Here is a 14160-nt window from a genome sequence, read left to right on the forward strand (position 1 = left end):
CACCCCTGATCATCATCACTTTGATTGAAAGCACCTGACTCTAATTTCACCTTCAAATTAAACTGCTGATCCTAGACGTTCACATACTTTTGCCGCTCACATATATGTAATATTGGATCATTTTCCTCAGTAAATAAATGACCAAATATAACCATTTTGTCTCATTTGTTTAATTGGGCTCTCTTTACCTTCTTTTAGGACTTGTGTAAAAATCTGATGTTTTAGGTCATGTTTATGCAGAAATGTATTTTTTATTTTTTTTAACTTGTCTACTTTTCCTCTGTTCATTGGTCATTCAGTACTCCAATTCATGCAGTGAAGTGTATTAGAGACAGAAAATATGGTCATTGATGTGTCACTTGAACTTGTTGATAAGAAATGCTGATTACCTGCTCCAAGTCGCACTGTAGGCTCCCGGTAAGATCCTTAACAATCACTTTTTTTAAATGATCAAGCCAGTTATTAAACTTGTCCGTTTATTGAATTTTACTTGATGGCATATAAATGATTTAATTATCCAGATCTGTTAGCCTACAAAAAGGTAAGAAAATAAGTATTGCATACCGTTTAAGGCTTAAGAGGTGTAATATTACCCGCTGAGCAGCGGGGATCTGTGGCAGTCGAAAAGCTCTGCTGGCTGGTGGATTAAGTGATTTTACAGTAATACACAGTAAAAAAAAAACAAAAAAAAAAAAACACCTTTTGATGTAATCCCTTAAGAAATTAGTTGTCACATGTTCACATGCCTGACATTTTCTCCATTCTTGCTGCTCATGGTGTTGAGCAGGAGAACGCTTGTCAAAAAAGTGTATATAATAACGTTCTAATCATCACCATTAACAATATTTGTATAATGTTATACTCAACACATTGTAGTAGGCCTGTTTAATCTTTGTTCTTTTGGACAGAAGAACCATTTTGACAGTGTTTTGGTGGAATATAGTAAAGTGATGTTAAATATATACACTGATCAGCCGTAACATTAAAACCACTGACGGGTGAAGTGAATAACGCTGACTATCTCGTTACAGTGGAATCTGTCAAACTGTGGGATTATATATTTATTTATTTACTGGGCAGCAAGTGAACAGTCAGTTCTCAAAGTCGATGTGTTGGAAGTAGGACAAATGGGCAAGTGTAAGGATCTGAGCAAATTTGCCAAGTGTCAAATTGTGATGGCTAGACAACTGGGTCAGAGTGTCTCCAGAACAGCAGGTCTTGTGGGGGTGTTCCCGGTATGTAGTGGTGAGTACCTACCAAAAGTGGTCCAATGAAGGACAACCGGTGAAAATGGTTCGGTCCCACAATAGAGCTACTGTAGCACAAATTGCTGAAAAAGTTTATGCTGGCTGTGATAGGAAGGTGTCAGAACACACAGCTTGCTGCATAGCCACAGACCGGTCAGAGTGCCCATGCTGACCCCTGTCCACCACCGAAAGCATCTGCAATGAGCACGTGAGCATCATGAACTGGAACATGGAGCAATGAAAGAAGGTGACCTGGTCTGATGAATCACATTTTCTCATGTTACGTCATATGGACGGCCGTGCGCGTGTGTGCGTGTGAGATTTACCTGGAGAAGACATGACACCAGGATGCACTATGGGAAGAAGGCAAGCTGGCAGAAGCAGGGTGATGCTCTGGGTAATGCTCTGCTGGGAAACTTTGGGTCCTGGCATTCATGTGGATGTTACTTTGACACGTACCACCTACCTAAACATTGTTGCAGATTAAGTACACCTCTTCATGGCAATGGTATTCTCTAATGGCAGTGGTCTCTTTCAGCTGGATAATGCGCCCTGTTGCACTGCAAAAGATGTTCAGGAATGGTTTGAGGAACATGACAGAGTTCACTGTGTTGACTTGGGGTCCAAACTCCCCAGATCTCAATCTATGTTAATGTGCTGGACAAAAAAAAAAAAAAAAAGTCCCACCTCACAGATTACAGGACTTAAAGGATCTGCTGCTAACGTCTTGGTGCCAGATACCACAGCACACCTTCAGAAGTCTGGTGGAGTCCGTGCCTCGACTGGTCAGGGCCGTTTTGGCGGCACAGGGTGGACCTACACAATATTAGGCAGTTGGTTGTAATGTTATGACTGATCAGTGTATATTTAAAGTGTAGGTAAAACATACATTGATGTATTTTATTTCAAATGAACAAACTTTAAATATTCTCCATTTACCTTGACCTAGCATGTGAATCATTTCGAATGCACATGTCAGTTGGCTCATCTCTCTTATTGGGGCAAAAAGGAGTGCTCTTTTGGTGTATTTTTGAGTCATAACCTCTGATGTTATTGCGGTGCTCCTTTGCAAACTGAAGTACCACTGCACTTTACGTATTCATGTTGTTTTAAATATTAATAAGCGGAAAAGGTATATTTGCTATCGATTGGTAGGTGGTGGTATGTCCATTAGACAGTCCGAGGTTCAGCAGAGTTTCTATGCTGAGGGACATTTAACAGACAAATTCATGATGCAGTTTCTAGACTCTTGGAGAATGCTGTATTATATAACACAGTATTTGATTGATTTATTTTTTTTTAAATGTAATGCATCCATATCATCAAAAAGAAGAGTTCCACTCATCACCTGATGGGTAATTTCATTTCACTGACTGTGCAGAATTGTTCATGATGACCTGTACTGCAGGATAATGGGGCACAAAAAAACCTGTTGTATGATGGAAATAATTTTTTCATGCTTTCATTTTCAAATGACGGTCCTTCCTTTAGAAACTTTATTAAAAGGAGCTAATCATATACTCTTTCATTTCTTTTAGTCTGCAATTTAGCTTACCACAGCTGCTGCTTCTTCTTCTTCTTCTGCTTATTATTATTATTATTATTAATACCTTCCATGTCAATTAAAAAAAATTTTTTTTAAACCAAGCCAATTCATGCGCTTCCAAAAAGTGAGACTGGGTGGCACACTGGACCTTCCACTCACTATACTGCCACAGTTGTGTGTTTTTTGTTTTGTTTTTTTCTCCATTTAGTAGTAATTGGTCTCTAACGTTATCAGATTTTGTTGTGGATTCTGACACAGTGGTGTGTAAACATTTAGTATGGTCTCCAAGTCTAGCGTTACTGAACTGTTGACTTTCTTTCACGGGCTGCAGGCCTGCATCTTTGGTACGTCAATGATCTTAAGTAAATTTTTATTGTCGTCTTATCTGTAGACTATGGGGCAACACACAAGACAAATATAGGGGCAAAGTACAAACTGTTACATACAGCGCAAATGTGATACGTGTAAGGTAAGTGTAACTGCAGTCTCGGCAGAATGAAGCGTGGCATTTAATTCACGGGACAGTTTGCTAACCACAAAGCCCACATAATTGAGCCACAACAGGTGCAGCTTCAGCCATAGCAAAACTGACTGCAGATTGTAAAAGCATTACACCATAAAGTTGCAGGGAACTTTACGTCTGATCTGCAACTGATATTAGTGTGTGCTCAGACAATATGCAGTAGCATGAATAATTTGTGATTACATTTTCTTCATCTGTATTTTTTTTTTTTTTTTTTTTTTTTTTTTTTTTTTTTTTTTGGTGTCAATTGGGCGGTTCTAAGATCAGGTAAGACATGCATAAGTGGGGTCACTTGTCCATAAGAATTTCTCTGAGTCTGAGCAAGCTAGCATTCATGTTTTTAGTTCCGCTTTAGTGACTTAGCAGTCAATTTTGTGTGCTCGAGGGCTGTCACAATGGAAAATGTTTAAAATTTTTACTTTGATACCAATACCAGGTGTATGCTCTCATTTTTTATTTCAAAATAAAACTTAACAAACAATAAATAAACCCAAAATTCTGTTGGTTTTTTTTTTGTTTGTTTGTTTGTTTTTTGAGTGCAAATTTCTTCATCAAACAGATAAATGACAAAATAATTCAAACGTGATTTTAATTTTCTTGGTGATGCTCCCAGGCAGTTATTTTCAATCATACAAGACCAAGGCCTCAATCTCCTTGAATGGGAAGAGACACAGAACAAGCAGCAACAAGTTGATGCTTCAAACATGGACTTGAAATCAACACAGGAAAATACATTCAGTTTGCTCTGGCTACTGCGCATAAGCATTTCTGAAAAAAACCAACAGAGCAAAGTGCCCTTAATCTGTGCAGGCAAGGTAAATTTACAGGTTAATTCAAAGTGCTTTACATAAAACATAAAATCAACACTCAGCAACATTTAAAAAGAAAACACATTAAAAATATATAAATAAATAAATAAATAAATAATGTAATAAAAACAGGTTAAAACAGATTAAAAAGGTTACAGTGCAGCATAAGATATTAATTAAAATACCATGATGATTTAATTAAAAGCAGCAGCAAAAAGAAAAATCTTCAGTCTTGATTTAAAAGAACAGAGTTTTGGCAGAGCTGCAGTTTTCTGGGAGTTTGTTCCAGATATGTGGAGCATAAAAACTAAATGCTGCTTCTCCACGTTTAGTTTTGACTCTGGGAGCAGAAAGCAGACCTGTTCCAGACGACCTCAGAGGTCTGGATGGTTCATAATGTACCAGTAGATCAGAAATATATATTGGACCCAAACCATTCAGTGCTTTATAAACCAACAGCAGTATTTTAAAATCAGTTCTTTTACAGACAGGAAGCCAGTGCAACGACCTTAGGACTGGGGTTATATGATCTACCTTTTTAGTCTTAGTGAGGACCCGAGCAGCAGCGTTCTGAATCAACTGCAACTGTCTGATTGATTTCTTATTGAGACCCGTAAAGACACAGTTACAGTAGTCGAGTCGACTGAAGACAAATGCATGGACAAGTTTTTCTAAGTCTTGCTGAGACATTAGTCCTCTAACCCTTTGAATATTTTTTAGGTGGTAGTAGGCTCACTTTGTAACGGTCTTAATATAGCTGTTGAAGGTCAAGTCCGAGTCCATAACTACACCAAGATTTCTGACTTGGTCAGTGGTCTTTAACATTACAGACTGAAGCTGAGCGCTGACCTCTAATCGCTTCTTCTTAGCTCAAAAACAATAACTTCAGTTTTCTCTTTGTTTAATTGGAGAAAATTTTGGCACATCCAATCATTAATTTGTTCAATGCGGTTCCTCAGAGCCTTTATGGGATCATATTTCCCTGGCAAAATGGTTATGTAAATCTGTGTCATATCTGCATAACTGTGGTAACAAATTTTGTTGTATTTCATAATCTGAGCCAGTGGAAGCATGTAAAATGGAGCCTTGGGGGAAATCCGCAGGTCATTTTTGTAATGTCAGATGTGTAATTGCCTATAGACACGAAATAGTCCCTGTCTCTTAAGTAAGATTCAAACCGGTTTAGTACAGTGCCAGAAAGTCCCACCCAATTTTTTAGTCGGTCTAATAATATATTGTGGTCAACCGTGTCGAATGCAGCACTGCGATCCAATAATACTAAGACTAAAATTCTGCCATTGTCTATGTTTAAATGGATGTCATTGAAGACTTTAACAAGAGCAGTCTCAGTGCTGTGATTTGGTCGGAACCCTGACTGGAAGACATCAAAACAGTCGTTTAGTTCTAAGTAATCGTTCAGCTGTTGAAAAACAGCTTTTTCAATAATTTAACTTAAGAACGGGAGGTTTGATATGGGTCTATAATTATTCATTAGTGACGAGTCTAGATTATTCTTTTTTTAAGAGTGGCTTGATGATGGCAGTTGTCAGGGCCTGTGGGTAGAAACCTGAGAGAAGAGATTAGTTGACAATTTCTAATGGTTCTGAGGTCATGCAATTAGAAACCTTTTAGAAAAAGCCTGTTTGCAGAATATCAAGGCAGCAGGAGGAGGATTTCAGCTGTTGTTTAATGTCCCCCAAGATTTCATGAGTGATAGGATGAAATTGTGTCATGCTAATTGAGGTGTTTGTAGATGGACATAGAGGCAGTACATATCCTGTAACTGACATGGAAACACTGATTGCTTGTCTAATTTTTTTTTTTATTTTGTCAGTAAAGAAAGAGGCAAAGTCATTGCAGGCTCTGGTGGATAAAAGGTCAGAGGCTGCTGACACAGGAGTGTTTGGTTAGCCTGTCAATAGTAGCAAACAAGGTGTGTGCGTTATTGTTTTTGGAGATGATGTTAGAGAAGAAGGACCGCCTTGCATTTCTCATGGAGGGGAAGACTCAATAAGAACAGCTGCACTGTTATCTTGGTCTAACCAAGTTTCAGTTAAAAACATGAAATTAAGATTGAGCATGATTTTATAATCATTAATTAAAAATGTTTTTCCTGCCAGAGACCTAATATTTAATAAGGCTAAATTTAGTGTGTTTAAAAACTGTCCCATCTGTCCCATTTTTTGCATCAGGCTGTGGCTGACGAGGAATTAATGCTAAATTTGCGGAATCTGCAAAGCGTTTTCTCTTTCTCAGCAGATTCACTGTTCTATTTCTCTTACCTATCGACATAGGAATTGAAAAAGCTACTGGCACACTGAGCCCTGGCTTGTCCTTGTAGCCAGGGCCCAGCATACATCAGTTGGAGCCTGCTGTATTGGAGTGTGACAAATGTGTCAAAACTGGCTGAGGACTAAATGTCAATGGTGGAGGTGGACAGTGAGGGCCGTTTAGGGGAAAGAAAATGGGAGTAGGGCGGGGGGTAAGTTTAGTCCCAACAGTACATCTTTCATGTAGTCAGTGAATTCCAGGAGGAGGGAGAGAGGGTGTCTGAAGATAGGGGTGACTTAAATGGGGTTCGGGGAGGTGAAGAAGGTAAATCCTCAATGGTGGTTGTTAGTGAGGGGTGTGGAGACTCTTCCTCTTGGCCCTGATCTGTCCCATGGTCAGAACTTTCTTCAACATTCCTGGTGCATTGTGTTGTGTATTCCTCTTGTCTCTTGTCCTTGTCAGAGGGAACAGACGAATGGCGCAGGAAGTAAGATAGGTTGGAGCTGAACAGTTTTACTCCTGACTTGTTAAGGCAGATTCCATCAGCCTTAAAAAGATGTCTGCGTTCCCAGAAAAGGTAAAAATTGTTAATAAAATGCACTGAACTCATGAGTTCAGTGCCACCAATCTGCTGAGTCTCTCACTTCCTCTGTTCTCCAGTTGCACAGACGCTTGTTGGGAAGGTTTATTGCTAAGTTTCCATTTAGCAGCTGTCCATGGTTGTCTTCTATTAAGGACAGGGGTTGAAGAGGCGCTCTGTCTAGATGATCATGCAGGCCAGCCAGTTGCATCACATATCTCAGGGCGCTGGGCACTGCTTTTTGCTCATCCTCCCATTTCCCAGGTAAATGAAATACGCTTAGGCTTTCCACCAAGAGAGTTCCAGGGAGGACTACCACTGTTAAATTTATCACCCTGTACATAGTTCTCCTGCCTCTTGTTGGTGGTAATTAGTTGTTAATATGCTCTTGTCCATTATTCTGGGTCCATGGAAAAGTAGTGTCATTCCCACATAGTCCATTCACATCCACATTCACTTCTAACCTATGTATTTTGGTTTCCAGCACTGCAATTTTCTGTGGAAGATTCTGGAAGTCGTCAAACCTGTGGATTTTGGTTTCCAGAACTGTAATTTTTTGTAAAAGTTTCTGGAAGTCGTCCATGGAGAAGGGAGGCATCTTGTTGCTAATTAACCTTAGCTACAGCTCCAGTTGCAGGCTTGTACTATTGGTAGGCCGCATTCATTTATATCAAAGATCATAAATCATAAGATCATAGAAGTGTTTAAAATATTGTAATAGCATGCTTTATCTGAATAAATGGCAGTCCCATTGATTTGTAGATGTGATTTGTAGATATCCAAGAGCCTACTGTGAAGTATACTTCAAGTATACTGTTTAAAAGGCTTGTGAGTGGGGAAAAGGTTCCAGAGTGCTGTGTTTTCATCCCGGTAACATGATGGTAATGGTAACATGAGTATTGACTGTGTAATTATGTGTCAGAATCTGATAGACCGGGCTTTTACCAGCGAGGAGATTGTCTCTTTTGAGTGGAGGGCTGGAACTTGCATAAATCACCTGCCATGCTGTGTATTATGCGCTATTAGATTCATGTTTTAAGCAGTCCTCTATTCGTACCGGCTCTGATGTGTTCTAAAATCACGTATTAGAGCTGTAGTGTGCTGTCCAATCAGGACTTTGAAAGAATGTTGCAGTTGTCTGAGCATTAATTTAACCCCAAACGCAAGTGCCAAAATGCTAGTTATAGCGGTTATAGTTTGAACCAATTACAGAATGACCCCAAACTTCACTGCTGCCCTCCAGAAAGCAAATATCTGTTCAACATGCTGAATCTTAAGTCGAGGGCATGATGATGATCGGCCACGTTCCTCGGCAAGTTGGTCGTTTTACGGTGCGTGGATTGAGAACACCTTTTGCATATGACTTTTCTTGTCTTTTGCTCGTCTTTTTCAGCAAGGTACAAAAGAATGTGCTCGAAATCCATGTGCAATTTTCTTTTCTTTATCCGTATACCTTCCACTTGAGCCACTGTGCGTCTTGCCCATCCAAGTCTAATCAGCATTCTCTCTCGGGCAAGATACGTAATTTAGGTAAACGTTTGTTTTTCTAAATGCATCATGAATGTTCTGAACAATAGAGTATCAAACCATTTATGTAGCAATGAAAGTGACCTGAACTTTCAACTCTGATGTGCAGCTCTGGAGGACTTATTACAGTATTAGGCCACAAAGTACTTCTATCATATTTCTCACTAGTTTATTCAAAATTGACTGGATCTTGAATATACCCGTCAAATTTGGTGTCATACAAAAATTTTAACAGGGTGTTCCATGAGCCTTTAAATGTCTGTTAAGTTCACATTGAAACTTGCAAATGACTATGAAGTTCTGCGTATTAATACACATGAAAGATCTTATGACCTATATTCCACGTTTCTTTGTCCTCAGGTTCGGTGTATATGTGCCACTGTGCTGCTTTCACCAAGAGGGCCGAACTCAGCAAGCGCCGACAGACTGCTCATTTTCAGAGCCGGACGGGACAGACGGCTCTCTGCAGCGACCCAAGGACTTCTTAGCGCTTGTGCGAGAGAATCTGCGGGAGCAATTCTTCAGCCCCACCCATGTTCCCGCCCACACATGCCCGCCCTCTCCCGAGCTCATACGCAGCGAGGTGGAGGAGCTCAAGAGCGACTTTAACCGTCGCATCAAAGAGGTGCTCTTCAATTCTCTGTTCAGCGCGTACTACGTGGCCTTCTTACCGCTCTGTTTCGTCCAGGTGAGTATGAGTCACAAAACTTCAGATAGGCACGAGTCAACTTCATTTATTGAACTGTGGATTATAATTGCATATTTTCTGTCTGTGTTTCTCCCCATTCCAAGAAAACACAGTACTATGACATGCGCTGGTCATGTGAGCACTTGATCATGGTGTGGATCAACGCATTCGTAATGCTGATGAGTCAGTTGCTCCCTCCCAGCTACTGCGACCTGCTGCACCGCTCCGCCGCACACCTGGGCCGCTGGCAGCGACTCGAGCACGGCTCCTACAGCAACGCGCCACAACACACGTGAGTGTTAACAACAGTATCTATGCTTTTGGATTTATAGTCTGCCTAGTGAGCCAAGGTGACTGGTATAGTAGTATAATCTTGAAGATGTTTTAGCAAAGACGTAACCCAAAAGGCTTTATTGGTTCTGAACTAAAAAAGTCTCTTCGAGATTATACCACAGTTCCAGTACCTCTAATATTTACTCAGTACTTCTGATTATTTACTATGCTTTCGCCATAGCATTTACAAATTCTGACACCTTGCTATGGTGATACGGAGACACCAGAAAACTCGGCTTTCCTGCTTTGTCAACTAAAGCAGCGGATTACGTGCAAATAAAATTCTCCCAGCAGAAAAGGCAAGGAAAAGGACTGTAGAGTTAGACTTCCAACTGTAGTTTTCTCCTTCCATTTCAGTATTTCTTTTTTTCCCCCCCCCATCAGTATTCATGTTAAGTAAAATTTAGGGATGCACCGAAATGAAAATTCTTGGCCGAAGCCGAATATAATGAAAAACTTGGCCGAAGGCCGAATACTGAACATGTTTTTTCCATTTATTTTGCCTTTTTTTTTTCACCACTGCATAAATTAAATAGTCAAAATGTGCTTTTTACAATTTTGTCTTGCTTTTCAAAGAGAAAAATCAATTACAAAAACTACAATTTCAGAATATTTATTTAACACTGAACATTTTTTTTCATTCCAGCAGGTATAGGCTACCAACAAGGCACAATATAACTTTAAATAAATAAATGAGTAAAATAAAAATATTTTTATGTGGTCTTCTTTGAGCCCCCCTTGAATAGCCGATGTTAGGCCTATAACTGACTGCTGAAAGAATGGAACACTCTGTAGCCTACAACAAAAAAGTGCATTGACAAGAGTGCAAAAAAATGGTTCTATTTGGTTCTATACGGCTGATTATATTGGGGATATATACCGCTCGCGTCCCTGTACGCCTCGCGGAGTATTATAGTAGATATAGTATAGTTAGATACGTTGTTAATGTTATGTACCGTGATAGATTTAGTTAGTTTAAACTATAGATTAGTTCATTTAGTCAGTTTTTCCGCTCCCAGTCCATAGTACTAGTTCATGTTTCTTGTTTTTATGTTTTGACCCTGTTTTCTGTGACCACGACTCTGATTCCTGCTTTGCCCCGTTTATGCCTGTTTGCCGATCGCCCGATCCTTTGCCTGTCTTGACTACGTTTCTTGGATTACGATTTGGATCTGTCTGCCTGCCCTTAAATAAATACGTCTTTACCTGCACCTGCTTCCGTACTCTACTCCCTTACGTCTCGCGACGTGACAGAATACTCCGGAACAGAAACAAAACAAACGCACATGTCCAGAGTAAACACTGTCACGGTTGTCAACATCCGAAAAGCATGCGCTCGCTGACCGCTCGTGCATGTAGATTGTGTATGCGCGCGCCCCTTCATCTCTCGGAGCGCGCTGCCGGAAGTGGAGGTCGTGACGTTCGCGTGTCTCACTCTGGTTGCTAGGCTATTCGGTCGCGTCATCAATCATTGTCCGGTCAAATTTATTCGGCCTTTTCACTTATTCAGCCGAACACCAAAAGTCCTTTTTTTTTTTTTTTTTTTTTTTTTTCTCGGCCGAATAATTTCGGTTGCCGAACATTCGGTGCATCCCTAGTAAAATTATAATATATTGTCTCAGAGGCTAATGTTGCACTTATTAATTTATTAAAGGGTTTAAACCAGCAGTTGGAATATTAATTTGTTTGCCTAGATTGTGTTTACCCAAAGCAAATATTTTATTTAATAAAACATGCATTTCATTTCCACAATCGCATATTCTGCTGTACAACTCATGAATATTGTTTTGTTTTTTTTTTTCCTTTGGTTTATCAGGTGGTCAGAGAACACAATCTGGCCTCAGGGTGTGTTAGTGAGACACAGTCGCTGTCTGTACAAGGCCGTGGGGCCATATAACGTGGCCTTGCCCTCTGACGTCTCGCACGCCAGATTTTATGTGAGTTTTTAGCTTTTGCTTTTTCAGTCAAGCTTTTATACAATATCGTTTACATCAGCTAGTACATTTTTTCCCCCAGTTGCTGATAACAGTTATGAATAAACTGTGGTATATTTAGTGCCAGATTATTTTAAAAACTAGGTTTTGTTTTGTGTATGTTAAATTGTATTTTCAGAAAGCATATTTTCTACAAATTTTTTGTCTTCTACACGACATATTTTAGACCTGAATGTTTTGGACATTTGAAGCTTTTTATTAGTAGTAGTGGTGGTGGTGGTGGTGGTAGTAGTGGTAGTGTTATCATTATTATTTCATACATATAGTGTTTTAGCCTTTTTTACTATTTAGACAATCAGAATTCATATCAGGCCGTTTTAAGTGTAAAAAAATCTAAATAACCTGGATATGTGTATAAATAATATATACATGAAAGGGTTCAATAGGAATGCATGTGCACCTGTTCATTAATACAAGTCTTCAATCAGCCAATCATGTGGCAGCAGCACTATGCATAAAATCCTGCAGATACAGCTCAGTTAATTAAAGAGCTTCAGTTAATGTTCACATCAAGCATCAGAATGAAGAAAATATCTGATCTCAGTGACTTGGACTGTGGCAGGGTTGTTGGTTTGAATATTTCAGAAACTGACAATCTCTTGGGATTTTTTCACACAGCAATCTCTACACAGAATGGTGCCAAAAACAACAAACAAACAAACAAAAAAAAAAAACATTTCTTGAGTGGCAGTTCTGTGGGTGGAAACGAGAGGTGAGAGGAGAATTTCCAGACTGAGTTGAGCTGACATGAAGCCTGCAGTAACTTAAATAACCAGCAAGACTGGACAAATGCTATTGTAGCCAATCCGCCTCAAGGTCCAACACATTGTGCATTCTGAGATGCATTCATTGTGCTTTTCACCACAGTTGTAAAAAGTGATTATTTTAGTTACATTAGCCTACATGTCAGCTCAAATTCTGCACTGAGCTCTCAACACCAAGTACAGTGTGTCCAAAAAGTCAGGAAACAATGGGAATATCTTGAGTAAAATCCGCAAAAACATGATACAGCATCTGTGAAAATGCAGAGAATGTGAAGGGTGACTGTGCTACAGAGCATATGTTGTAAATAATAAATACAAAATTAAGTACATGTTTTACTCTCAGTGGGTCCTGAATTTTCAGATTCCCTGTATTTTGTTTTTCACACCATTCTGTGTAAAATCTAGAGACGTGTGTGTGAGTGAGAACCCTAGGACATCAGCAGTTTCTGAAATACTCCCACCAGTCACCTGGCACCATCATTCATGCCACAGTCAAAGCCACAGAGATCACGTTGTTTCTTCATTCTGACGTTTGATATGAATATAAACTGAAGCTCTTGACCTGTATTTGCATTGTTTTATGCAGTGCATTGGTGCCACATGATTGGCTGATTTGGATAACTGCATGAATGAGCAGGTGTTCGTCTTAAAGTAGCCAGAGAATGTTTTTATTATATAATATTAAATATATCTTTCTGTATAAGCTAATGAAATTGCCTCGTTATATCCATACGTCATGACCAGAACATAAAGGTTACGTACTATCTTTCCATTCTTCCTCAGTTCCTGTTCCATAAGCCATTGCGGATCCTGAACCTTCTGATCGGGATCGAGTCGAGCGTGGTGCTCTACCAGCTGTACTCGTTGCTGCGCTCCGAGCGCTGGAATCACACACTTTCGCTGGGCCTCATTCTCTTCTGCAACTACTATGTGCTGTTCAAGTTGCTGCGGGACCGCATAGTGCTGGGCAAAGCCTACTCGTACCCCCTGAACAGCAACAGCCTGGGTCTCAAGTCACAGTGATGTGTGCTTTAGGGTGTTTTATCAAATGACTGTGAACTCCAGCTGGTATTTCTTTTGATACGGTTCTATTTTCCTGCAACATTTCTATCTATTTAAGAAAATATTTTATTTTGTATACTGTTACATGAATGAACGCAGGGCATTACGTTTGCATGACGTGATGTCATTTCTTCCCATATGTAAAAGTTTTGGGGGGAAAAAAAAACCAAACGGTGGAAAAAGAAGCAGACGGGGAGAAGCGTCTATGCTTTTTAGCACGTTTCCCACACGACGTCCAAATGTCGCCAAAGATGCTCTTAAAAACAAAACAAAATGGGCAGCCAGTGAAGAGAGGAGTTCAGCTGTGCACTCTAGATGGAGGTCTGACAAGTGGATGAAATTCGATCTTGTATAGTGAATGCTGTATTATTTCTCTTCATTGCATTACTGTATTTTATGATTATGAACTGTCGATAGCCTGATATTGGTGCATTTAAATTTACTTTCTTTTTTTTTTTTTCTTTTCTTGGACTCCACTTTTTCCTGTCGCAACAGCGTTTTGAAGCTTAGTAGATGCCACTTTGTTTCCTGTTTATTTAAGTTCATCTCTGTGCCAAATCCCAGGATGCTATGGGAGCCTACCTTCTGCCATTATTTTCAACATGGTTAATGGCTACATAGATGCTGGGTCCGGGCCCGTAGTCTGTCGGACTTGCAGTATTTGATACAATGCAGCATTATTTCCCAATGCCATGGCATCCAGAATAAAACGAGAAAACTTCTCCCATTATCTCAGTGTGTGGATGTCTTGTTTGGAAAAATGTTTTTGTAATACACAAAAAACCCACAGACTAAATATTTGCCTGAAGATTTGTA

The 14160-nt window shown here is 39.7% G+C and overlaps 1 protein-coding gene across 1 annotated transcript in view; it reads left to right on the top strand.

Annotated features, from left to right (window-relative positions):
* The window catches only part of tmem39a (transmembrane protein 39A), a 30058-nt gene extending 16098 nt beyond the window's left edge, over positions 1–13960 (top strand). The window contains exons 6-9 of the mRNA XM_053616401.1: positions 8864–9191; positions 9296–9483; positions 11341–11461; positions 13066–13960. Coding sequence (XP_053472376.1) covers positions 8864–9191; positions 9296–9483; positions 11341–11461; positions 13066–13305 — 877 coding nt within the window. The 3' untranslated portion in view covers positions 13306–13960. The remainder of the gene's footprint in view (positions 1–8863; positions 9192–9295; positions 9484–11340; positions 11462–13065) is intronic.
* The last annotated feature ends 200 nt before the right edge of the window (positions 13961–14160 follow it).

This window comes from Ictalurus furcatus, chromosome 26, assembly GCF_023375685.1.
Source record: "Ictalurus furcatus strain D&B chromosome 26, Billie_1.0, whole genome shotgun sequence".
Taxonomy (NCBI): Eukaryota; Metazoa; Chordata; class Actinopteri; order Siluriformes; family Ictaluridae; genus Ictalurus; species Ictalurus furcatus.